The sequence below is a fragment of the Nicotiana tabacum genome, chromosome 5 (assembly GCF_000715075.1).
Source record: "Nicotiana tabacum cultivar K326 chromosome 5, ASM71507v2, whole genome shotgun sequence".
In the NCBI taxonomy this organism is placed as follows: Eukaryota; Viridiplantae; Streptophyta; class Magnoliopsida; order Solanales; family Solanaceae; genus Nicotiana; species Nicotiana tabacum.
The window spans coordinates 78,182,139-78,209,790 of NC_134084.1; the positions used below are offsets into that span (position 1 = coordinate 78,182,139).

Here is a 27,652-nt window from a genome sequence, read left to right on the forward strand (position 1 = left end):
CGTACAACATCGTGACCTATAGCACGGAGGAAAGAAGTTAGAAAACCAAAGATCAAAACTCAAGGCACAAAGGTTATGTCAAAAATCACCTATTTTTTGAGTTTTGCAGCCTCCTCGAGGACGACTGGGGCATCGAGATCAGCATCCTCTTCAAAACCAGTAAAAAATCTCCAAATGCATCATCCTCTCCCCAGGATGCCCCCCACATCGGGAGTCTCCCTATTCTGGGCGTCTCGTATTTGCCTTGGGGAAAACAACGGGCGTGGCTGAAGATCGCCTATGACATCAACTTCTATCGGGGCTTCTTCTTGCCCTCGAAGGGCCTCAGAGCTGGATCCTCCAAATGCGCCAACCAAGTGCTCATCGACACAAGTTGTATCCTATTCATTGGTCAGCTTAGGGACTGCATCCAAACCCTCCTCCGGGGTCTTCTCAATACGAGGTGGGACCGCATCGGCCACCTTAGACTCAGCAGTCTTCTGCTCGGCAACCTTCAAAGCATTAACACTTCATCTTACCCTATGTACCAGTGGAAAGCCATCGCCTTCTTCATCTTTAGCACGAAGACTCTCAGCAGCTTCCGAAGTTAGGATCGTTGTATCAGCCCTAGGCTTTAGAGCCTTATCTCTCTTTGGTTTCGGGGACTCCACCAGCATCTCCTTCTTTCTGTTTCTATCTTTGTCGGGTCTTTGTGTCTCCTCTTCGCCAGAAGGAGGAGGTCTCATTGAAATAGCTTCTCCGAGGCCTGCACAAGCATAAAATGCCAAACATACCGCCAAGAAATCTATTTATATGGAATTTAGAAGTGACAGTGGTGAGGGTGTACCATGATTTTTGGCCTCCCATCGAGTTTTGGCCAAATCACACCAAACACGCTTGTCATATAAGGAGGCAGAGTCTAAGAGTTTAACCCAGCCCGGGAGGTCCTTGACCGCGCTGGGGAACCATACGGTGGCTCCGTAACCGGAAGAGAATCAATTCAAATAAGAAAAGAATTAGTTCGAAAGAGGAAAAGAGGACATTCAGATGATAAAACATGCTTAGTGTAATGACATTTACGTCTCATATTCCATTCCTCAGGGAATGACATCTTCTCGGCAGGGATGAGATCCGAAGTCATGACTCGAATGAAGCGGCTCATCCACCCCTGATTTTTATCTTCGTCGATGCTGGCAAAAAATGCTTTGGTAGATCGACACCACAGTTTGACTAGGCCCCCTCGATAGAGACGAGGGCTATACAATCTAATCAGATGATCGAGGGTGAAATTCATCCCCCTGACCATGTTCGAGAAATATCTAATCAAATAGGCAATTCTCTAAAAAGAGGAATAAATTTGACCAGGCATCACTCGATACTGTTGGCAAAAATCGAGGATCACCGGGTCTATCGGTGGAGAAGAAGAATCTACAGGACCTAAGGTAAAGGGATGCGTATATATGCTAAGGAAACCAGCTCTTTGCGTGGTTATATCCTCATCCGATGAAGGGATCTCTACTTATACCGTCTCTCCCCAACGGCAATCTATTTTCACTTTCTTTTTGTCGGTTATTAGACTAATGTACTGAGACATGGGCTCACATCGACCCGGTGCCGAAGAAGGTTTTTCAATTTTGAAATCGGAGGATGTATCGAAGGGCCCAGGAATACACTCCTCAATACGAGGAGGCGCTATCTTTTTGCTCTTGGTCGAGCGTGACGAAGAAAGGGCTTCCTCTTTTTGAGGTACTGTCTTAGAAATTTTGGCTATGGTTACAGCAAAGTTTCAAAGTAAGCTGACGAAGAAGTGAACACAGAAGAAGGATAAAGACAAGAATATTAACAAAGATTAGAAGACTTGAAGATGTTGTAAGGTTTAAAAGATAGGGAATTGGATTTATAAGAATCATCTAAGTGTATTGGAGGAGTTAAAAGGGCGGCTAATAGCGGTTCTTAGGCTTTTAGAGAACCGTGTTTGACAAGACCTCTGTACAACTTTTTTGTCACGCCATTTAGTGATCTCACCTGGCTGACGTCACAATGGGAGTATCGAAGAGGCAAGAACTCAAGATAGTTTCTTATCACTTCGTTATAAGAACACACGGGGACTATCTGTATACGGCCAAAATTGGGGAGTTCGACTTTGTGGCTACTGTGGAACTCCACGCTCAACCCCGAGAATCTCGAAGGAGAATGCGAAGTGAGACCCCGAGGTGTGTCCCTCGAGGGAGCACATCGAAGGTTCACTATGGTCAATCTCGGAGCAGGACCAATCGATGATCGTCATTGAAAGGCGGGAAAGCCCCAAGTACACGTGGTTAGAACTGACCAGGTCTGCAAGAATAGTACAAATCCGTACTAGGTCATTACACAGCTGTACCAATAGCATTTCCTCGTCATTATTAGACATGTACTATGTTGGGATTCCCCCCTCCTATATAAAGGGGCCCCTTGTCATTTTGTAACAGACATGAATATTGAATACAATAGAACATTCTCTGCTTTTCTTGCCTAAACGTGCTCAACAATTACGTTACAAATTTATTACTTGTTCATTTATTGTTCATTGGTTCATTTATTGTTCTTCATTTATAGTTCATTGGTTCATTTATTGTTCATTATCATCCGTTAAAGGCCGCCCTCGAGGTCCTATATCGCCGAGCTCGAGGATCCCAGTCTTACGACCATATTGGTTTGCTTATCATTTCTTGCTCGTTTACACTTAGCATTATTCACATAACAACTAGTATTAAGATAAATCACGTATTTTTAGAACCACAAATCAAATATAATTGTTATTACCATTTTCAAGGTAAACAATATCTAAATATAAAGTGGTAACGAGTCTTTTTCTTGTACAAAATGCATAATTCCTTTTTTCCCTTTAAACATTTAAGAGAAAATATAAAAAAAATTCTTTCACACATCTATTCAAAGAAATCCCCATTGTTGCACTTTCCTAACTTCTACGTGATTTATCAATATATAAAGAAAATTTTTGTTTTCTCGAGGACCCAGCTCTAGAAATCTATTTGCAGAAAATCAAAATAAAAAAGAATCCTTGAATAAGTTATTGTTTTAATCAATGATGAAAGTTTATTTTGTTGTCAGATTGCTAAATCTAAAGCAGGACAATTGTATATAATATCGAGTGAGTTAATTTTCATAAAAAATATAAATTGAAAAATATCCGTAAACTTTCTTAATATTTAGAGTGCTTATTAGTATAAGTTGTTGCCTTAAGTATCTAAATATAAAGTGATAACGTGTCTTTTTCTTGTACAAATTGCATAATTTAGTTGAATTTTTATATTTTTTTCAAAGTTATCATAATTATTGCGTAATCGATTTGTTCATATTTACTTCAAAAATGAATATTTCGAATCGAAACCCAAATTGACCAAATCGATTAAATTTATATCTTATTTAGACAATATAAATTGTAATATGAATAAGTTAAAAAATTGTCACCGGAGCCTCTAAATCCTGCATCCGCGTGACATGTAATGTAAATATTTGCCTCTTTTGGTTTTGAAAATATACCCATACACATATGTCGTCTAGTACCGAATAGTTATTTTCCTTCTTAACAAGACTCGATGCCGTTTCGTCCACTTTTCCTTGATTTTTGAACTCGAAATCAGAACTTGATTCTTTGCACTTGCGATTTGCTTCCTCTCTCGATTTCACCTTCTCTGAACCCCGGGACACCAGCAAAGCCCTATTTCTAAACCTATATATGGCTCAATCCAGCGATAATGTAAGTTCAGCTCTTTCCTTTATTCTTTTTTTTTTTTTCAGATTAGGCGTTCATCTAAGTGCATGTGTTGTTACTTTAATTCAATTGATGTTAATGCTTGCTAAGTTTCAGGTTGTTGGAGTTGATAATACTTTTCGGAAAAAATTCGATAAAGAAGAGTATTTGCAGCGTGCTCGTGAACGTGAAGAAAAGGTTCTTTTTCTTAATCCCTATGATTAATTGCTGCACGTCTTGCTTATTTTTTAGCTTTGCTTTACTGGTTTATTTGAGTTCCTCTTAATTGATGTTGGGTTATTTACTATTTTGTGTAGGAGACAGAGGGAAAGAAATCCAAGTGTAAGACAATTGCTTCATCACTTCTCATCATTCTGTTTTATTTACTTCCTGCATTCATAGAGCATTGAACTCCTATAAACATTTTAACAATCAAATCAATGAATCAACTGTACCTCAATCCTGAATTATTCCAGATTAGGTAGGGTAGGTTATATGAATCATTTATAACCATGAATTCCTTATATCCATTCTACTCTATCAAGATCCAGTAGTCCGGAGATTTATCATAGTTAGATAATGTATACGCTGCTATCTCCCACCAGTGCTGGTGGGAGGTAGCACTTACCCGGTGGAATAGTCGAGGTGCGCTAAAGCTGGTCCAGACAGACACCACCATAATAAATAAATAAATAAGATCATTTAAACGTGTATTACCAATTTTGTGAAACCCTCTTCCTTTATCTGGACTTAGGACTGACTATCATTGTGAAACTCACATAGATGGAGTTGATATTAAACATCATACATTAGTAAAAGTGCACAATTATTGATGCAGCAAGAGGACCTCCAATACAAAGGAAGCCCTTGAAACAAAGGGATTATCAAGTCGACCTTGAATCTCGCTTGGGAAAGACTCAGGTTAGCAACTCTATTATCCTCTCCATCCCTCCCTGTGTTTAGTTTTTACTATGGTGTGTTCGGTTATCAGCGAAAATTTAATATTTTTATTGAATGGAACATTTACTTTGAAGATTTGGTGTATTCTTGTCTATGAAGTTCTGCATCCTGTGAGAAATATCCGTCAGAAAGATCATAGTACAACAGGTTTTGTAAATTAGACGAGCTGTTTTTTTGGTTTGGGTGTAACTTTTCAGACAACTTCAAGATTTTAGATATCTTTCATAATCTAATGTCACTTAAAGCTCTAATGGTTTGAATATATGATGGATAATACCTTTTCTTTCCATTTTCAAGCTACAGCGAAACCACAACTCATTCAATTGGAATGGAGAATAGTTGTGGCCTCTGGTGATTTTCAACTATCATTTTTTCATAGTGTTGAAGGGGAGCTTTGGAGCAACTATAAAGTTGTCTCTGTGTGACCTATAGTTCATGGGTTCGAACCGTGGAAGCAACCACTAATGCTTGCACTAGGGTAGGCGGTCTATATCATACCTCTTGGGTTACGACCCTTACCCGGACCCTGCGTGAACGCGGGATGCCTTGTGCACCGGGCTGCCCTTTTTATTTTTTCATAGTGTTGTAGTTCTGTTCAGCTTTTGGTTAATCTTAATGAAAGTCAATAGTATTTTCCCAAATTCTCTTCCCCCCCCCCCCACCCCCCCTCCAGCCCCCTCCTCCTGCCACTATTATAGAGATCTGAAATTGTTTTGTTGTTGACATAGGAATCAGTATCTTCTTAACCAATAGCAGAACAGCTGGTAGGTTAAACATAAATTTAAAAGGAGAGTTACTGAGATTTGGGACTACGAAGAATGTCACTCCACTTCCTTTTATCTTTTTTCATTTTGACAGTTTCAATTAAATCAGAAAGGAGACACAGAAGTCTGACCCTTGTATAAAACCTTGCTAGTGATTATATCTAAAAGTTTAAGACTATAGAAGCTAAACATAAAACAATCTACCAAAAGATAATTATCTTTTGAGATCCGTACATTCTCCAAATTTGAAGAGCAAAAGGAGACACAGAAGTCTGACCCTTATATAAAACCTTGCTAGTGATTATATCTAAAAGTTTAAGACTATAGAAGCTAAACATAAAACAATCTACCAAAGATAATTATCTTTTGAGATCCGTACATTCTCCAAATTTGAAGAGCAAAATAGGATTGAATTTGTTTCAGGTTCATTATGCTTTCTAAATACCTTCTTGGTATCTCCACCTAATTATCTCAGAAAGACACTAGTGATGTGTTCCTTGGATTTGTTTCTTCTCCTAAACAAATCTTACCAATAGAGTGGCAAAACTTGGACATAGAAGAGCATCTCCTGCTTATAGTGGCAATGCTAGTTTGATGATCTTACTAGGCAATATTTTCCATTTCTACAACAGCGAAGGGCCAAATATACCCCTCTACTTTCAAATATTGTTTACCTGTACCCTTCGTTATACTATTGGGCTATCCATACCCCTACCGTCATACTTTGGAACAAAAATACCCCTATTTTGGATGGAGTGCCACATGACACCAGATTAAAATGACCCATTTCTTTTTTTTACCCAACCCATTTTACAAAAAAAACCCACAACCCGAACCATATTTTCATTTTTTAGTTTTTTTAAAGAATTTTCTTTTTGTAAAACTTAAAAAAAATTGCAAAATATTTTCGTTTTTGTAAACTGAGTAGATACTGAAAAAATTTTGCAAAAAAAATTGTAAAAACCGAAAAAAAATCGTTTTTTTAACAAAATATTTTTTTTGTAAAAGCTGTAAAAACATATTTGTTAAAACTGAAAAAAATTGTAAAAACTGGAATTTTTTTTTCAGTTTTTAACAAAATATTTTCCTTTTTTAAAAACTGAAAAAAATATTTCCAACAAAATATTTTCGTTTTTGAAAAATGTTTTTTTTATCATTTTTTTCATTTTTTTTAAAGATTTTATTTTTGTAAAAACTGAAAAAACAAATTTGTATAAACTGAATTTTTTTTGTAAAAACAGAAAAAAACATTTTCATTTTTTAAAAACTGAAAAAATTATTTTCAACAAAATATTTTCGTTTTTGAAAAATATTTTTTTTTCAGTTTTTCAGTTTTTTAAAAGAATTTTGTTTTGTAAAAACTGTATTTTTCTTTTGTAAAAACAGAAAAAAAATATTTTTTGTTTTTTAACAAAATATTTTCATTTTTTAAAAACTGAAATTTTTAAAAAAAGCTGGGAAAAAATGAAAATAGGGGTCGGGTTGTGTTTTTTTTTAAAAACGGGTCGGGTAAAAAAAAAAGAAATGGGTCATTTTAATCCGGTGTTGCCACGTGTCACTCCATCCAAAATAGGGGTATTTTTGTTTCAAAGTATGACAATAGGGGTATAAATAACTCAATAGTATGACGGTAGGGGTATAGATAGCCCAATAGTATAACGAGGGGTACAGGTAAACAATATTTGAAAGTAGAGGCCTAGAGGGATATATTTAGCCCTTTGCCGTTTCTATAAATATTCTTACTAAGCAATATTGACAATGGAAGAATGTGAAACTCAACTTGTTTAGCATTAAAGCATAGAAAGGTTAAGGAAGTTAGTTTTCCTGCCTTTTCCTTGTATTATTGGGAGGAAAGTCTAATTTCCTCACTGATTCTTTGTTCAGTCAAAATCAAAAGTTTTTCTCCGTATTAAGTTGCACAAAGTTCTAGGGAAGTAATAAGAGCCTTACCTTTCCCCATGTCATGGCCAACTTAATTCCCTTTCCCTATGTCATGGCCAACTTAATTCCCTAGTCTTTCCCAAAAAAAAAAAAAAACAGAATATGAACAACTTTTTTCTTCAATTGATCACCAATTTTTGTGTCATGGCTTTTGTTACATCAGTTAAACAAAAAACTGACCCCATCAAATCTACCTTTTACCAATTCAATAATTTTATGTGCGGTGATGGACACTTAGCTAATTTTTGTTGGAAAAATATCATATATCAAGGTGAATAGGAGGGCTTAAGCAGTGTAAATTGATCCCTGGAATCCCCTACACTTTTGATACAAAAGAGACCTCTCACCATAGAGAAAACTGAGCAACAAAGAACCAACTATCAGGCGTCCCTTGCATTGTAGAACAAGCTTATATATGATTTCTTAAGAGTCTACACAAATGAAGGAACAACAGATGCTTTTGATAAAATGGAACATCAGTTAACATGCAGAACATCATTAACTTGCATATCTTTTTATTTTGGATATTTTGCCATTAAGTGTTGTCACTCAGGGAAGAGTAGCAGAATCATGGGGTCCATCAGATATGCACACGTTTTTCATGGAAGGATTTATTAGCTGCAGGAGACAAACTGTAGTTATTGCCTCATTGATGTCTGGTCCTTGCGGTTGAGTTAAGGAGATAGGCTAAGCTGTAGGTGGTGTCACACCTCCTTTTTACCACCCAAGAGAGGTACAAGGGAGTTTTTCCAATTAAAGTGACATTATTCGAAATGAGATTTTTATTTAAGTATCAGAGTCGCCACTTGGAATAGTTTATTTGGTGTCCCAAGTCACCGGTTTATTTTTAAATCCCAAATCGAGGAAATTTTCAACTTTATTTAAAAGTCTGCGAACCAGAAATTCTAAATAAGTAATTCTGTTAACCCGGGAGAAGGTATTAGGCATTCCCGGGTTCCGTGGTTCTAGCACGGCCGCTTAAACTATTAATATTGGCCTATTATCTGATTTACTACATGTTTTAAACCTATTGTGCATTTTAGCTTTTATAACCGCTTTTGATAATTTTAAAACCGCTTTTAGGAAGATTCAACGTTATTTAAAACATGCCTTGAACCACGCTACATGAAATGCACCCGCGGTTCGCAACACGTTCTATTCAACATTATTGAGGAATTGAAATTGGGTTACATGAAATGTACACCCGGAATTTAAAAATCACAACTACGTCACGGGAACCGTACCCGTAGCTATGTTTGAATTATTTAAAGAACGTGCCTAAAGCAACTACGAAGGTTCAAATTTAGAAGCAACATTTGTGAGGGCCATGGATAATTTAATTGATGGCACGCCTCGAATTTTCTATAAGAGTTAACTAGTTTTATGAGGGCCGTGAGTTAAGGGCTTTGTTTGGTTTGGCACACCCCAATTGATTTTAATAGAGGTTTATTTAATTAAGGGATTCTAAGGATGTTCTTATTTTAAAACTTACCTAAACTTAACAAGGAAGCTATTGATTATAAACTAATATTGGGGTGCATACATTGGACCTAAATCAATTAAAGGGAATTAGGCCAGCAGTGGCCCGCTAGGTCTTTTGGTTAGGGATCGACGTAGTGCCTGAAAGGCATTGGGCTTGAAATCAGCCCAGAAATGAGAAAACCTCAAAGGCCATCGACACCTTTGACCTTCAGCCAGGTCTGCCCATATTTGGGCTTACAATAGGTAGGCCCAGTTGTGGCTATTATTGACTGGGCCTATCCACCTTTACATTTATATGCATTGGTCGAAAATGCTAAAAAAAGAAAAAAAAACTCATTCTAAAAGATCGAAATACAAAGCTAGTCTAAAAATTAATTTCACTACATTGATTGGCAAGATTCATAAGACATACACTTGTAATTTACTAAAGAAAAAACATCTACAGCTGGGCTGAGCTGTTGAGTCCAAACTGTCCAGGCCCAATGGCCTAGATCAAACTTGCTCGAATGAACCCAAGACTTGGGCCTGTTCGCAAGTGCAACCCAGTTTATACAACCATAAACATGTTCATTACAAAAGGAAAATCTACTATTGAAAGTCCACTAACAACTAAACTTAAATTGAAATTAACAGTCCATTTACAATATTACCAGTTCAAGACTTTTTACAAGAAGGATTTTAACCCAATGAACCATTATCCTGACAGTCCCTCACAACTAATATTTAAAAAAAGTTCTAAAAAAAAGGTAAATAAAAGGAAGATGTCTTCTAGCCTTGAATTTTTGCCATCAAGCTCTTTACAACCAATGTACCAGCTTGCAAGAGATCAACTACAGAGCTGTTTCTCACAAGCTGGTTGTTTAAACACCACACCTGAAGCTTCTTAATGCCCAAATCAGCTCCTATTCTACTAAGGATTTCATGAATCTGATCACGTGAAAAGGTCAGATCAACAGAAATGCCTTTAATCATACCAAACTCAATATATTGTCAGACCCAAACATAAACACATAATGCAATAAAACAGTTATGATTCATGGGTTTAACCATGTTAAAGGTTAAACTCATGAACCACTATAGGTTTCAAGCCCAAAATCATGGCATGCTGCTTTGGTGAAATACTAGAATAAACTTAAAAGGAAGGAAAGAGGAAGTTCAATCCATGAACCTGACCATGTAAGGGTCAGGCTCCCTGGACAAACCTAGTTTTAGGGAGGGGAATCTAAACATGTTTTAATCAGTACAAGAAGAAACAGAGATGCATACATGGCATAAGATAATCAGTACTAAAATCTAACAAAGAAACAGAACATTATGACATAAGCTAGAGGTAAAGAAACTCATGCATTCTGAGAGAGAAAAAAAGCTTTAGCACTATTGTAGTTTCAGCATGTAAAACTTAAAAAGCATATACAGACAGTGTCAAACAAAAAGAAATAGCTCATATTCATCTGAAGTTTCAATTACAAAGCAATCAAACAAGGAAAGGGTCATATGTACCTTGAAACAGCAGTTAGGTAACAACTAAAATGAAGATAAGACTGTTGGAGGAATCTCAGAAGCAGAAAACAGCAAACAATGAACAACACAACTTCAGCAGACCCAAAGAATCCCAGAATTTCAAAACTAAACCAACACTTGAAAAACCAGAAATCCCAAGTAAATACTCCTAGGAAAATTCTTCATTTCAACTCATTTTTTAACTTGTTAACAAAGAGACGTTTCTTTTTTTAGAAGTTTTTCTGAGATTTTCTTTAAATCTGAAATTCAGAGAAGAGAGATAATTTTTCTGCAGAGAATGATACACTAATGATTGTTCATCCTCTTTCTTAGAATGAGGGAAACCTACCTATATAGGCTGCCTAGGGAGATTATCTTTTTTGGCATATTCCTTATCCCAGGGTAAAAATAGTACTGTCCTTGGTACAACTGTCCTATATTTCAGCATCTTTTTGTAATAGCTAGGACAACTGTACCGTTTTCTAGGAAATTTCTGATTTTTAGCCTAGGTAGAAACCCATTTTTAACCTTCAAGTTGCTGCTTATTTCAGTCTTAACCTAAACTTTTTCAGTTCAAATAGGTCCCTAAAGTTTCTATCTGTGAGCAGTTTAGAACAAACAAGGACAAAACTAAAAGGGGTGAAAATTTGGATCAAAATGCTTAAACAGGTCAAAAAGGTGCAGTCTAGACTTAATAGAAGGAAATGCTTGATCAATTAGAACTGACTAACACTGAAACTAAAAAAAAATGCATTTAAACAGTAATCCAAAAATCAGAAATGCAAATGCAAGGAACAAACTGGAATTCAAACTACATCAATTTGCAAAACTTAAACAAACGAACCTAAATAATTGCCGGTCCTCCTAAAATAAGCCTTTAGACTAGTTTAGGAAATAAGAGCAATCATTTTGAACATGCTGAATCTTAGAGATTGAGACCTAGGCTAATTGGAAACATGCTTTTCCTTTTTTTCTTTCTTTTTTTTTTTTAAAAATCTATCAAACAAAAAACCAACATCAAACAGAGCTAGGGGGGTCTGTGAATTAAAAGAAGGCGGGTATTTCAGCATCAATTTAAAACATGCAGTTAAAACAAGAACAATTAAACATGCAGGAAAGAAACAAAATAAAATCAGACAGTCAAAAGAAAAAAAAGGGATTTACCGGGTTTTATTTCAAAAACTGGATAGAACCACGAACTCGTCCAAACTCCCTGAAGTGTAAATGGACTTTGACTACCATTAAAACAATCGACTAATGGAGGTTCTAAGTCCACTTAACCAATTTTGACCGAAAAAATTAGAAAAGGGGAAAAAATTAGGGTTCGATGATTCTGAGATTCAAGATTCGAGGAATTTGGCTGGGATTTTTGAGGAATCAAGGGTGAGACAGGGGTGAGGGAAGGTCGAGGACTGTTTGGTATGAATTTGGGGGCTTTGGGGGAAATTAGGGTTTTGGAAACCTAAATTTCGATTCAAGATTCGAGCAGCTAGGCAGTGATTCGAAGGCAAAGGGTTGGGGATTTGTAAAGAGGGGATGAAGGGGAGTTCGGGGTGTTAATTTGGTTAAGATTGGAACAGTTAGGTTTTTTAGCCGGATTTTCGATCTAATATTCGAGGAGTTTGGCACTGATTCGAAGGAAGACAACTAGAGATATGGATTGAAGAGGTGAAGGGGAGCTCATGGTGTTATTTTGGGGAAGATTGGTCCACCGGAACCGCCGTGAGGTGATTTCCGGCGGTGGTTTGCGGTGGAGGCGGCGTGGGGATATGAGAAAGAGATGAGAGTGAAGACTGAAAGAGGTTAGACGGGTGGGGGGGTGGGTGGGTTTCTCTTCGGACAGTTTTATATAAAATAACTCCCTAGTTCTGAACCGTTGGATTGCTAAGATCCAACGGCTGTGATTAGGCGTTACAAAAAATGGGGTCGTTTGGGTTATGGGGGACCTGGACCGGGTATAATTGTTTTGGGCTTGGGTTGGGGGTAACAGATCTAGGCTGGTTTGGGTTAAATTAGCCCAATTTCAAAAAATCAAACTCTTTATTTCCCCTTTTCTTTTATTTTTCTTTTCTTTTCTTTTTTTTTTAATTAAAAATCCTAATAATTAAAATCCTAAATTATCTTAAAATGTGAAATTAAACTATTTAACTAATTATAAAAATTATAAACATCACTTAATTCTAAATTAAAAGAGAAAAATCAATAAACTAAAAATTAAAAGACAAAAAATGTAAAATGAGCTATTTTTGTGATTTTCAAATTTCTATGAAACAAATAATTACTGATTAATTTTAAAAAATGTAAAAACAAATCCTAAATGCAATGCATGATATTTTTGGTATTTTTTTCATGATTTAAATAAAAATTAAACATGCACAGAAATGCAAATAATTAAGAAAATTCTACAAAAATTCCTAAAAATAGCAAATAATTAAGAAAAAATCTATTTTCTTGGATTTTATAGGAGTATTTCGTAGAGGGCAAAAATCACATGCTCATAACTGCCCCTCTTTGCTCGGAAACACGAAGGGTTTTCGGGCAAAGACAAAATAAACAATTATGAGGGATTTTTGCCTGTTTGAAACTCTATGCGAAACATCTTTTGAAAAAGCCTGATCGAACCTTGCTTCAGAGGTTGCCTACCTATCCTTGGCTATAAAGGAATCAGGTCAGTGTAGTTTTGGAAGTTTTGGTAGTTGGGACTAACGAGAAACTATGATTTCACTACTGTTGCTGCTGTTTTTGCTTGCGGAGCTCCTTATTACACCAAGATGAAAGATGAAAAACTAAAACTAGCTAATCCTATCAGCTATGAGTTACAAGATTCCTATCTATAAACATTCTATGCTTGATCTTGAGTCTTGACGGGTTCTTCTTGTGGACTCTGATCTGAATCTTGATGCTCATTAGCTGCAAACACTAGTTCATTTTTCTTCAACTCTTCGGATCAAGGCGGGACACGCAAAGTTTGTGAGTTCAATCATATCTTGGGCAGTCCGCATCTTTTCTCCACTTCTGCACTTAGAGATCAACTCCTTTTCTTGTTCATCCCTTTTATTTGGGTTGAGACTTCTTCTTTTGGTCATCTCAAACCCTGTGCCTCACGTTGAAAAACCTGTTCAGGCACCAAAGCAAACAAACAAACGAAATTTTTCTGCCCTAGTTTTCACTAGGAAATTTTCGTGAGTTATTTTAACAAAATCTAAACTATTTCTTTATTGAAAGCAATAAAATCAGGATTGTGTATCCTTGAAAAAAGAGATTAGGGAGTGGAGACCCTATGTCTAAAAATAAACTCAACTATGGAGTGGAGACCCTATGTTGGAAAGGCGACTAGGGAGTGGAGACCCTATGTCTAAAAATAAACTCAACTAGGGAGTGGAGACTCTATGTTGGCAAAAGTGACTAGGGAGTGGAGACCCTATATCTAAAATAAGCTCAACTAGGGAGTAGAGACCCTATGTTGGAAAGACGACTAGGGAGTGGAGACCCTATGTCTAAAAATAAACTCAACTAGGGAGTGAAGACCCTATGTTGGAAAAGGCGACTAGGGAGTGGAGACCCTATGTCTAAAAATAAACTCAACTAGGGAGTGGAGACCCTATGTTGGAAAGGCGACTAGGGAGTGGAGACCCTATGTCTAAAATATACTCAACTAGGGAGTGGAGACCCTATGTTGGAAAAGGCGACTAGGGAGTGAAGACCCTATGTCTAAAATAAACTCAACTAGGGAGTGGAGACCCTATGTTGGCAAAGGCGACTAGGGAGTGGAGACCCTATGTCTAAAAATAAACTCAACTAGGGAGTGAAGACCATATGTTGGAAAGGCGACTAGGGAATGGAGATCCTATGTCTAAAGATAAACTCAACTAGGGAGTGGAGACCCTATGTTGGCAAAGGCGACTAGGGAGTGGAGACCCTATGTCTAAAAATAAACTCAACTTTGGAGTGGAGACCCTATGTTGGAAAGGCGACTAGGGAGTGGAGACCCTATGTCTAAAAATAAACTCAACTAGGGAGTGAAGACTCTATGTTGGCAAATGCGACTAGGGAGTGGAGACCCTATGTCTAAAAATAAACTCAACTAGGGAGTGGAGACCCTATGTTGGCAAAGACGACTAGGGAGTGGAGACCCTGTGTCTGAAATAAACTCAACTAGGGAGCGGAGACCCTATGTTGGAAAGGCGACTAGGGAGTGGAGACCCTATGTCTAAAAATAAAAACAACTAGGGAGTGGAGACCCTATGTTGGAAAAGACGACTAGGGAGTGGAGACCCTATGTCTAAAATAAAACCAACTAGGGAGTGGAGACCCTATGTTGGAAAAACATAAATAGAGATTGGGGATCCTAGGCTACCATTTTTTTTTAATTTCGTAGAATGAGTGAACGCGGGAAAGAATTTTGGAGGGGACTTTCCTTTTATGGATTGTTGCTGTAGAGCTGTTTCTAGCCCTTGCGCATTTTCTTTTCGGTTGCACCTACTTCTTGTAAGGTTGCTTTGGATTGCACCTATTTCATGTTTTTAAACAAAGAACAATTGTTAGTTTGAAACGATGGTTGATTTTGTGCCCTTGATTGTTTTTGATCACTTGATCTCAGCCCAACTCTTTTAATGAGAACCTCTGTTGCTTGCTGGCTTTCTGGGGATCGATCTCTCTTCTAAAACCGAGGACCTTGACTTTCCAAAATTTCACATGATGGTTCACCCGTGTGGGCCTTCGGCATTTTCATCTTATTCTGCCTTTATAGGCACTTGACTTTGGAGTTCTTTCATTTTCAATAATTTTGTTTTCGGAGCATCGACCATCATGGCCAGTCGGGATCGACTTGATGCACCCGCTGAGGCTGGGTGCTTTTCGTTACATTCGGCTTTTGTCAAACAGAACCCTGTAAACCGATCTTGCCATCTTTTCTTTGTATTAGTTTCGGAGAAGAATTAAACTGAAAGGGATTCAAAGAAAAGTAAACAAAGGACAGGAAAGTGAATTTAAAGAGAAGTGTCCCTTTCGGAGAGGAAAAAGGACTTATCTAGAGTGCATGCAGACTTCAATAGACATGACATGCTTCTTGGACTGGATGCGCTATCTGTGCAGCCATCCGATCTCGCAAAAACCCTTCATAATCCATATCTCAAAACCGAGGAACCTTGCCAGGACTCTTGTCCGTGCCGATGATCTTAAGGAATTCCCTCTTTTCGATCAATGGCGCCCTTTGCAGATTTTTGCCAATTGACCTCTCTCATTTGTCTTCTCACTGTCGCCTTATAGTGCTATTTACGAGTTTTCACTAACAAGACTCTCATTTTCAATTTCTCTGCTCACCATCGCCTTACGGTGCCCGTGAGTTTTCACCAATAAGATTCTCTCATTTTATTTCTCTCATCTTGATTGCATCGGATCCAAGCAGCCGCATTCTCCGATTCCTGAACATTCTCTCCGCTTGATCAGAAGGACTTGAACATGAACATGATTTAGGGTAAAAAGAGTTTGGATTGAATTACAACTTTGGAACCTTTCTGGCGAACCATCGCCGAACCATTTATAACATCTGCCCTAGTTTCACTTTTGGGGAAATTTGGATTTTTATTTTGGTGTGACTGAACCCTAGAGAGAGGCTGCCTACGTATCCTTTCAGAATCAAGTCGAACGTAGTTCAGGGAACTTTTGTTTTTGTTTTTTTTTTCCTTTTGTTTTGATTTTGATTTTTTTTTACAAACGTTTTCAAGTTCCAAAGAGGGTAATGAAAGAAAGGTAACCGGCTTAAAGGGTTAGCAAATGATTGGAGTGTTTGGGGTAGCGAGAGTGAAAGCCTTCTTCATCCCAGTCGGATAGTATCGGCGCTGCAGAAAGATTAAACATAATACCTTTTGACTGCGTCTGCATTTACTGCTGTTTCGAGATCATTTCCTTCAATGTCGCCCAAGTACAATGCCCCTTTTGGCAACAACTTTCTTATAATGTACGGGCCTTTCCAGTTGGGAGCGAACTTTCCTTTTGCTTCCTTGTGATGAGGGAAAATACGTCTCAAAACGAGTTGCCCCACTTCAAAGCTCCTAGGCCGTACCTTGTTGTAGGCACGGGCTATTCTTTGTTGATACAACTGCTCGTGGCAGACTGCGGCCATTCGCTTTTCATCAATCAAGTTTAACTATTCTAAACGGGTTTTGACCCACTCACTATCCTCAATCTCAGCTTCCACAATGACCCGGAAAGAAGGGATTTCAACTTCTGCTGGTATTACGGCTTCAGTGCCATAAACCAATAGATAGGGGGTTGCTCCGACTGATGTGCGCACAGTAGTGCGATATCCCAACAATGCAAACGGCAAGTTTTCATGCCATTGCCTGGAACTTTGGATCGTCTTCTTAAGAATCTTCTTGATGTTCTTATTTGCTGCTTCAACGGCACCATTAGCTTTGGGCCGATAAGGGGTAGAGTTCCGATGCGTAATCTTGAATTGTTCGCATATCTCCCTCATCAAATGACTATTCAAGTTTGCAGCATTATCCATAATGATGGTCGTAGGAATACCAAAACGGTAGATGATATTGGAGTGCACGAAGTCCATCACTGCTTTCTTAGTGACGGCTTTGAGAGTGACTGCCTCAACCCATTTTGTGAAGTAATCAATGGCAACCAATATGAATCTATGCCCATTTGAAGCTTTTGGCTCGATCGGCCCAATGACATCCATACCCCAAGCTACGAATGGCCACGGTGCTGACATAGGATGCAGTTCTATGGGTGGTGCATGAATCAGATCACCGTGCACCTGACACTGATGACATTTTTGGACAAAACTTAAGCAATCTTTTTCCATAGTTATCCAGTAATAGCCCGCTCGAAGGATTTCTTTGCCAGGACGTATCCATTCATTTGGGGTCCACACACTCCCGCGTGCACTTCATGCATGATTCTTCTGGCCTCTTCGGCATCCACACATCTTAACAAGTTAAGATCTGGAGTCCTTTTGTACAAGATCTCGCCACTCAAAAAGAAACCACTAGCAAGCCTTCTAATGGTTCTCTTTTGATCTCTATTGGCTTGCTCGGGATATTATTTCGTTTTCAGAAATCTCTTGATATCATGATACCATGGCTGAACATTTGGTTCCACCTCAACCGTATTGCAGTAACCATGCCTTTCTCGGATTTGGATTTCCAACGAGTCAATGTGGAGATTGCCTGGGTATGGCAACATCGAGGCCAAAGTAGCGAGTGCATCGGCTAACTCATTGTGAAAACGAGGAATGTACCTGAATTCGACTGACTTGAAACGTTTGCTAAGATCCTCCACATGTTGCCTGCATGGAATAAGCTTGACATCCCGAGTTTCCCATTCTCCCTGAGCTTGTCGGATAATCAAGTCCGAATCTCCCATGATTATCAATTCTTCCACATCTTGGTCGATTGCCATATTCATACCCATAATGCAGGCTTCATACTCGGCAGTGTTGTTTATGCAGAAAAACCGAAGCCGGGCTGTGCCTGGATAATGCTGACCAGTGGGTGAGATCAAAATTGCCCCAATTCCGACACCTTTTGCGTTCACGGCTCCATCGAATAACATTTTCCAAGCATTGGTGTCTTCTGATGTGAATTCACCTCCTCGTCGGGAAGTAAGTATTCAAGGGCTGATATTCATCATCAACAGGGTTTTCAGCTAGGTGATCTGCTAAAGCCTGGGCTTTCATTGCCGTGCGGGTGACATAGACTATGTCAAATTCAGTGAGCAGGATCTGCCATTTTGCTAACCTCCCTGTGGGCATCGGCTTTTGGAATATGTACTTTAGAGGGTCCAGCCTGGTGATGAGATAAGTGGTGTAGGCCAACAAGTAATGCCTAAGCTTTTGATAGCGCAACAAGTCCTTTCCAACAAAGTGTGTTTGGCTTCATAACTGGTCAACTTCTTGCTCAGATAGTAGATTGCTTGCTCTCTCTTTTCGGTCACATCATGTTGCCCGAGGACACATTCGAAGGAATTCTCCAAGATTGTCAAATACAAAAACAAAGGCCTCCCAGGTTCAGGTGGGACCAAGACTGGCGGATTCGATAGATAGTTTTTGATTTTGTCAAAGGCTTCTTGACACTCATCCGTCCATTTAATCGCTGCATCTTTCTTCAACAGCTTGAAGATGGGCTCACATGTGGAAATCAACTGAGCAATGAATCGGCTAATGTAGTTCAACCTTCCCAGCAGGCTCATAACCTCGTTCTTGGTTCTTGGAGGAGGCAAATCCCGAATAGACTTTATCTTTGTTGGGTCTAGCTTTGATGCCCCTCCGACTGACTATAAATCCCTAGAGTTTGCCGGACGGAACCCCAAATGCACGTTTAGCCATATTCAGCTTTAAATCATACTTACGCAGCCGCTCAAAGAACTTCCTCAGGTCCCGAACATGGTCGTCTTGTGTTCTGGATTTGATGATCACGTCGTCCACATACACCTCGATTTCTTGGTGCATCATGTCATGAAAGATGGTAGTCATAACTCTCATGTATGTTGCCCCGGTGTTCTTCAGAACAAAAGGCATGACCCTGTAACAATAGGTGCCCTAGGGTGTGGTGAAAACTGTCTTTTCCGCATCCTCTTCATCCATCAACACCTGATGATATCCTGCATAACAATCCACGAAAGATTGTATCTCATGTTTGGCACAGTTGTCAACAAGGATGTGGATGTTCGACAAAGGGAAGTTGTCTTTGGGACTTGCTTTGTTCAGATCTCGATAATCAACACACACTCGAGTTTTCCCATCTTTCTTTGGCACGATAACCACATTATCTAACCATGTGGTGTATCGGACCACTCGGATCACCCCGCCTTCAACTGTTTCGTGACTTCCCCTTTGATCTTGTCACTGATATCGGTTTTGAACTTCCTTTGCTTTTGTTGGACAGGGGGATAATCGGGGTAAGTCGGCAACTTGTGGACCACCAAATCAACACTTAGACCTGACATATCATCATAGGACCAAGTAAACACATCTTTGAATTCAAACAAAAGTTGGATCAATGCATCCCTAGTTCTTTCATCTGTGTGAATGCTTATCATGGTTTCTTGGACCTCTTCCGGACTACCCAAATTTACTGGCTCGGTTTCATTTAGATTTAGCTTAGGCTTATTCTCAAATTATTCCAATTCTTGATTTATTTCCCTAAAAGCCTCCTCTTCATCGTATTCTGGTTCTTGATTCATTATTTCACAATTAGACAGCTTGTTTGGATCTGAGCATGAAGTCCGCAAGCATGTCATGTTATTTAAAGCCGCATTATTAGAACTGAAAGAAGAAATAAGAAAAAGTAGCAAAAATCAGAAAGAATAAAGAGAGATTTATGAACGATGAAATAATGATTTCATTTCATTGAATTTTGAAGATAACAGGGTTTACATTGGAATTTAAAGACAATAAACTAAAAAGAAACATCCGAGTAACACCCTGAAATAACTCGTGATGTAGAAAAGGTGGCAAGACTGGACTACCGGGATTCCCGCCTGACTGGGAACGGAGTAGCCTTCTAGTTTTGCAACTTGGCATTGGGCCCCATATACAGCACCTCAGCGGTACTCGAGCTTTCTCCTGGCTGGACCATGTGAGTTTCATATAGCATCTGCCTCATGGCTCCACATATATCCTCAATTTCCTCGGCCGTGAATGCCTCATCTTCTTCTTCTTCTTCGTTGTACTTGGGCCTGACGAATGTTTTGTATAGATGCAGAACCGGCTGAGGTAAAACCCAACCATTGCTCTTTCGTTCATTTGCCCAGGTCACATCAGCTTCTGTGGCGCGAAAACCCACACCGAAGAACTTCTCGTTGGCGGGTAAAGTGATAGGTTCTGTGATACCTTGCAATGATGCCCCAAGTCCCTTCCTAGGCTTATAATCATGCTTGATCATTTCAGTAGTGACCATGATGGATGCATTTGACAGAAAAGGCTGAGGACAAGGGCTTCCCTCCTCACATTGATCTGCGACCACCACCTCGAAAGCTTGATAAACTATATGCTCGCTACCTTCCCTGGCTTCGAGACATGGGACTGATGGGTCCCGATAAATTGACTGCTCGTCTTCTCCATGAACCACAATTTCCTGGTCTTCATATTCAAATTTCACCATCTGGTGGAGAGTGGAAGGTACGACCCCTACCGCGTGAATCCAAGGTCTTCCCAAGAGGAAATTATAAGAAGTGTCCATGTTTAGGACATGAAATGTCACCTCGAAATCCACCGGAAATGCCGTAAAAGGCACGCACACAGACATTATTAGGCCTGATTCTGTCAGTCCCAATCTCCATTCTTTGCAAAGTTGAAAGAGGGCAGATATCAACCCCCGATCCACCATCCACCATGACTCTTTTTACATAGTACCCCTCACATTTAACTGTCAGATGGAGGGCTTTGTTATGGGCGGCCCCTTTCGGGGGCAAATCATTCTTGGTAAAGGAAATTTGATTGATTGCGAAGAATCTTTCTGCCATCCTTTCCAGTTGTTCGACAGTGATTTCAATCAGAACATAAGTCTCATTGAGGGTCTTTATCAACACTTTCTGATGTTCAGTTGAGCTTATCAGTAGAGACAGAAGCAAGACCTAAGCGGGAGACTTCCGGAGTTGGTCTATTACCTCATAGTCTGCAGTTTTCATTTTACGGAAGAATTCTTTGGCCTCCTCGGCACTGACAGGCTTCTTGAGTGGGAAACGCTTCTTCTTGGCTTTGTTCAAATCCTCCAAGTTAAGGTATTTCTCAGGTGGGTTAGTTTTATTTGCTTCTCCTGGGAGCTCTTTTCCCTTGTAGGTTGCTACCGCCTTGTTATAATTCCATGGGACGGTAGTAGGGTCGGTCATGGGCATCTGCGGTGCGCGGCCAATAACCACGGGCTCATTCAGCCTTGGTGAAATTACTGGCCCCCGTACCATATAGGCCCCTTTAGGCACGTACATTTTAGGTCCCTTGTTCAGCTCGAACCTCTTTGGATGGGCTTAATGTTATTTGCTCTTTCCTGTGACCCCGGGGAACATAGAGAATGGCATCTTTTGGGGGGATTGCCCCAGTTTTGGTTTCCACTGTCTTTTCTGCACTTTGAGGGGTGGGTTTACTTTTCTTCTCTCCCTTATCCTGCTTCGCGGCAGCCTTTGGCTTCTTCTCGACATCAGCGATTGCAATGATGGCTTTCAAAGCAGGATCAAACTCCTTATCTTCGCAAATCATTCCAATGACCGGCCTGTTGTTGTGAGCCGGTAATGGGTTGTTGGTCACATTAGGAATCTCTTCATCCTTTAGCACTATTCGTTTTTACTCTATGAGATTTTCAACAGCCCTTTTCAGAGTCCAACAGTCTTCAGTGTCATGTCCTTTCGCTCCCGAATGGTAAGCACATCGAGTACCGGCTCAACAGGAGGACGACTCTAGGTTTTGTCTGGTTTGGGGTACGGGCTGCAACAAACCCATTTGGACCAGTTTAGGGACAAGGCTAGAGTATGACTCACCAATAAGCGTGAAGTTTGTTCTCCTGGGTGGCTCCCGAGCACGAGCATTGTAGGGGAAGTTAATTTGTGGAGGTCGGGGATTATACTAAGCTTGGTGAGGAGGGTGATTTCTAGGAAATGGAGCTCGGTTTTGGTTGAACTGTTGTTGTGGCCGAGTGTATGGCTGGGCGTTCATTACCGCGTACGGTTGAGGAGCCATAACATAGGCCACGTCCTGATGAGGATAATAATGTTGTGGGGTGCTTGGAGGGAAGTAACCTCTGGGTGGACGGGGGTTTCTCAAACTTGAAGTTGCCATCGCCACCTCTTCTTTCTTCTTTCTGTTTGCTACACCTCCGGACCCGCTTTGAATTGCTTGGTATGTAGCTCTTATGGTAGATTGGCTCAATATGCACCCTGTTTTCAGACCATTCTCGACCATCTCACCAATCTTGATGGCCTCAGCAAACGGTTTCCCCATCGCAGACATTATATTCTGAAAGTAGTCAGCCTCTTAGGCTTGTAGAAAAACACTCACCATTTCTGTTTCATCCATCGGGGGCTTGACCCTGGCCGCTTGTTCGCGTCATTTAACAGCATATTCTCGGAAACTTTTCGATGGCTTTTTCTTGAGATTTGACAGAGAATTCCTGTCGGGAGCTATGTCTATGTTATACTGAAACTGCCTGACAAAATCTCGAGCCAGATCATCCCAAATATGCTAACGAGATATGTCCTGATCCATGTACCACTCATATGCAATGCCAACTAGACTCTCTCCAAAATAGGCCATTAAGAGCTCTTTTTTTCCGCCTGCCCCTCTTAATTGATTGCAATATCTCTTGAGGTGGGCTATGGATCTCGTGCCCGTCATACTTTTCGAACTTTGGGGTCTTGAAACCCAGGGGTAAATGCACATGTGGGAACATACATAGATCAGCGTAGGATACGCTCTTTTGTCCGCTCAAACCTTGTATGTTCTTAAGGCTCTGTTCCATGCTCCTCATTTTCTAGGTAATTTCCTCTTGCTCGGGGTTTTTTGTAGCCTTCTCCTGTCCCGCGGTGAACTCGTACCGGGGTTGTTGAGGGTAAGAATTGGTGGTGAACTGGGTAGGTTCTGGTGGAAAAGATGGTATTTGGAATGTGAAGGATGATGGATCAAAGCTTGGCCTGGGCACGGTCGGCTGTACCGCAGCCGAGGTTGGTGGTACGGTAAATATGTTGGAGGCCACTCCCGAAACTACCTGGGGGCGAACCTCAGAAGGTGTTTCGGCGAAGTGAGCTGAGACGGTGGGGTATCCAAGTGGGGTATTCCGGTAATTTATTGGGACATTGGAATTTCCACTTGCTCTGGGAAGTAGCTCGGGGAAACCGGGTATGGCAATCGGCGGTTCTCTCCCATTGGACCAGGCGTCCCACATTTCCAGCACTCGGAGGCATAGTGCCCTGTTCTCTTCAGCTGCCGCTGACTCTGAGGTTGGGATAACCGATAGTGGTCTATCCTCTGGGATGAAAATTGTTGGTGGATGAGCTTCTGACGACATTTCTACACTGCCCTTAGATCTTGTAAAGTATGGGTGTGAAGCCAGGTTAACACAAACCAACCACCTTAAAAACAGAACCTATACTCAACAGTAGACAACAAACCGGTTAGTTTGAAGCAATTAACAGATAGGAAATCGCACATTGGGGGTGTGATGCACCTATACAGTTAAATGTGTTTCTACATGTTTTGCAACGATTGCATGTCTCATCCCAGCTTTTGTTCATCTCCCCGATCTTCTCTCTTGCTCTCTTTTGCATTCTCATTTTCTCTTTTGTTCTCATTCTCTTTTCCTTGTTTTCTCTCTTTTCTTTTTGGTTTTCTCTTTTTCACACTCCTCTTTTATTTGAGTTATTTACAAAAATCATGACCGGATCCGATGAGGATTGCCTACGTATCACGACGCCGCGTGAATCAGATCATCACGTAGTTCAAGGAATAAATACGAAAAATAAAGAAACAATTTTTGGGGTTTTCCAAATTTTCATTAATAAAAGCTTCTAACTTTCTGAGTTACAAAAGACTCTATCATACTTTTCCTAGGAATTTAAAACTACAAACAGACTCGAAACATAATTTAAACTAGAAACTGAAATACAGACTCAAAATGAAAATCAAAAATACATAAGTGCTTCTACTCCAGGGGCCCGTGGGACATCAGTCGGTCTTGCCACGAGCCTATGTGCAAGATCCCCTTAAAGACGCTCCCGGTCACTTATTATTTGGCGAACGAAGGTCATTACTGCAGCAAAGAAAGTGGTTCTAGTCATGTCTTCACATGCATGGCACTTCATGATAATGTAGTCAGCAATTGCTCTAACCCTTTCCTTGATGATACCCTTTTCTTGGAGCAAACGCCCCATTTGCTGAGACCTAGCTTCTAGCACCTGGGTGTCATGATGGTTTTGATCCTGTAGCTGTTGCATATCTTCCTCTAGTTGGGACAATAATGCATAACAATGTTCCCTTTCTACTTTAAAGTTCTTAGCTTGGTTGGCCATCTCATTTTCGAGGGTAGTTAGCCTTTTCTTCAAATTTGTGACTGTTCCCTCATATTTCCTTTTCAACTGCCGTACAAACTCTGCCCGTCCCTCTGCGTTCTTTGTCAACTGTGCTCGGGCTCTTGCCAGATAAACCTCGGACTTTTCCAAGTCATCCTGATACTCAGATATTTTCCTTCTAAGAGCATTTATGAGCCTTTCATCTGCTTGGCTTCTTTCCTGATTCTCAGCAGCTATCTTCATTTTTTGGATCTGGGCTCGAAGGGCTTTGTTTTCTTGAGCCAACTTCTTCTTTTCCCCTTCATTAGAAGCGGTTTGTACACTATTGTCAAATTTGAGATCCCTGATTTTTCTCTCCAATTTGCTTATCGTGGCCCTGTAGCTTGCCTCTTTTGCCAACCAATCTCCCTCGAATCATCAGTGAATTGCTGGACGTGGGGTCTTTTAGCAGGCCGTTCGGGCTCCTAATGAACTTGAAACCTTTTACCAAACCAAGTCATGTAATTAGGGTCTAACTCGCCTTTAGATAGATCCCGCACCCGAGTCTTTGGCTCTAGAAATCTACACTCATTCCAAATCTGACGAACTTTTCCTTTTGGGAATACAACTTTTGGACCCAATTCAATGACTTGTCGGCTCAGATCTTCGTCATGTGGGATAGTTTGGAACTTGCCTAGTTGGCGCAGCACCCTGTGTGAAGCGTATGGCTGAATGCTCCGGAGACCCATTAAGAGGAAATAGCACACCTCAGCTGACATATAAATGACTTCAGTAACAGGGAGCCAACCGAATGTCCACTCAATTTTGTTTGAAGTTAAGGAACTCAAATGCGCAAACCAGGCCTCTGTACCTTCTGGAAATTCATAACCCACCATCCGGTTTTCATGTTCTTCAATGCAATTCAGACCAGTCATGCCATAGCTCATGTACCCCAAGCGGTGGCAGAGATGTTCTTGTATCCAAAGCTGTAGAAGCATGTTACAGCCCTCGAAGAATTTTCGCCCTTCTCGGCAGACAGTTAGAGCTCGATAAATCTCCGCTAAGATCATTGGAACAAGGGTGCCATTAGCTTTCTTAATCATGACGTCGACCATTCCCACAAGACCCAATTCTATGTTTCCATCCTTTCTTGGGCAGATTAAAACACCCAAGAATGCCACTATAAAAGCCAGTCCCCGACGAGCTTCCCATTTATCTTTGTTTCCTGAATGAGTTAGGCTAGTATCTGGAGCCTCAAAACCTTGGGGATCGCCATAACGCTGGTACAAGAAGTAGAATGTGCAAAATCCTTGAGATAGGTTCCCATCTTGAACCTCCCGACTAATGCTCAGAAGGTCCAAAAACCTATGAGGAGTCACTGTTCTTGGAGCCACTAGGTACCGACTTCTGAGATTCCCACTAAGTCCGGCATAACCCGCTATTTCCTCAAGCGTGGGGGTTAGCTCAAAATCAGAAAAATGGAACACATTATGCGTCAGGTCCCAAAAAGGTATCAAAGCCTCGATTACATCCAACCTCGGTTTGATTTTCAGAAGACCAACAAGACCGCCCAACACTTTTACCACAGTATCTCTGCTGAATTTTTCTAAGTCATTCCACCACATATGTAGTCCTAATGGGATTTCTTCAAGGACCGTGAAGGGTTCATTTTCAATTGTGCTCATCCTGCACATTTATTAGAGTGATTGGTTAAAAGATCAAGATTTATTTTGACTCAAGAAAAAGTTAGCAGTTTTTCAAAGATTTTCATTTCAAAACAAAAAACCGCCTTTGCAAATACGACCCTTCAACACCTCAGGAAAGAAGATTTTAGGGCTGTGTCCGCTAATTGGCCAAAATTTGAAAAAGGAACAATAGATGGCTATTCTTGCAAAAGCAGCCTTGCGGCGCCCTTTTGGGACATTTTGGCTATTTAGACAAGAACGGCATCACCTAATTTATTTATGACAAAACAGCAAACTTTTGTTCCTTTTGGGTTATTTTTGCAAAAATGGAGTTGGACCCGGTGAGGGTTGCCTACGTATCCCACATCCGGTGAGAATCAAACTTGCGTAGTTCGGGCAGTTCTGACATAATGAAAACAACACCAAATACTTTTTTTTTAAGCAAAAATTGTTCTTTTTTTTTCGAAATTTCGGCAGAGTTTCGGTACTTTTTGGACACTGGTTTTTCAAAGACAGGTAATTATCTCTCTCAATCCTCAAACTGATTTTTCTCAACTTTTCTTCATTATTCCAAAGCCGGTAAACATGCAATCCGAAGTAATAATAAATGCACAGGTAGCAAATAGAATGCATCAGGATGGTCTTTTCATTTCGGGTACACCTGTCCTAGACGGACCCAACCCCTGTGTTGAGTCCCCAAAGTCAAATGCACGTGATGCAAACAAGCGTTCCTACTAGGGATCCGGCATGAGGCTTTGTTATACTAGGTTTTAAAACCCTGAGTGTATTGTTCTAGACCTGGCTTACCCGAGCAGACAGCTCGAGCCGAGGAGGGGCAGCGTACCGGGAATACAGAAGCTTCACCGGCTTTGCAACTTGTCCGAACCTCGTTTTAAAATTGGAATATGACTAACAGAAAAGAAGTTACACGAAGTGCCCACTTCCCAGATGATTTAAAAGACTCAGAGAGAGGAGGGTTTTGTAACAATTTATATACAGTTTCAAACAATATCAAAGCGGTAAAAAAGCGGCATTTAGCACATTAGGCTCAAACATGTAAAAATCAGATAATAAATAAAGCCAAGTATAACAGTTATTCTAAGCTCGAATTCTTAAACCCTAAACAGAAAGTTCTGAGCTGGATATATATTTTGGACCTAAAAATACACTGATTCTAGACTACTTTGGAGTCTCTTTCTTTCACTATTAGCAAAGAACTCCTACTGTTTTTTCACACTATCTTCTGGATTTCTGGGTTTTTGGAAGTTGGTTTTGGTTTTCTGTTTGGATTTGCTGCTGTTTCTCACTCAACTTTTCAGAGACCTATTTTCTTTCTGTTTGTTTTCTTGCTGCTGTCAAGGTACTTTTCTTAACAAAAAGTGTAAAGTTTCAATCTTTTGCTGAATCATGATGGGAATTTGTTGATAAATCTGCAATTAGTGTGAATATTGCATGAACCATGTTAGTTTGAAGCTTGCTTGCTTGTTATGTTGCAAATTTGTTTACAATATTTTAGGCAAATATATTAGTTTAAAAGTGTTCTGAAAATTACAGAATCTGCTTAAAGATTCGTACATTTATAAAATTTGTATATTCAT

The 27,652-nt window shown here is 40.0% G+C and overlaps 1 protein-coding gene across 1 annotated transcript in view; it reads left to right on the forward strand.

Annotated features, from left to right (window-relative positions):
* The first annotated feature begins 3,518 nt into the window (after positions 1-3,518).
* LOC107801717 (uncharacterized) overlaps positions 3,519-27,652 on the forward strand; it is a 33,216-nt gene continuing 9,082 nt past the window's right edge. Inside the window, exons 1-4 of the mRNA XM_016625087.2 lie at positions 3,519-3,739; positions 3,851-3,931; positions 4,051-4,075; positions 4,572-4,654. Of these exons, the coding sequence (XP_016480573.1) occupies positions 3,719-3,739; positions 3,851-3,931; positions 4,051-4,075; positions 4,572-4,654 (210 nt within the window). The 5' untranslated portion in view covers positions 3,519-3,718. The remainder of the gene's footprint in view (positions 3,740-3,850; positions 3,932-4,050; positions 4,076-4,571; positions 4,655-27,652) is intronic.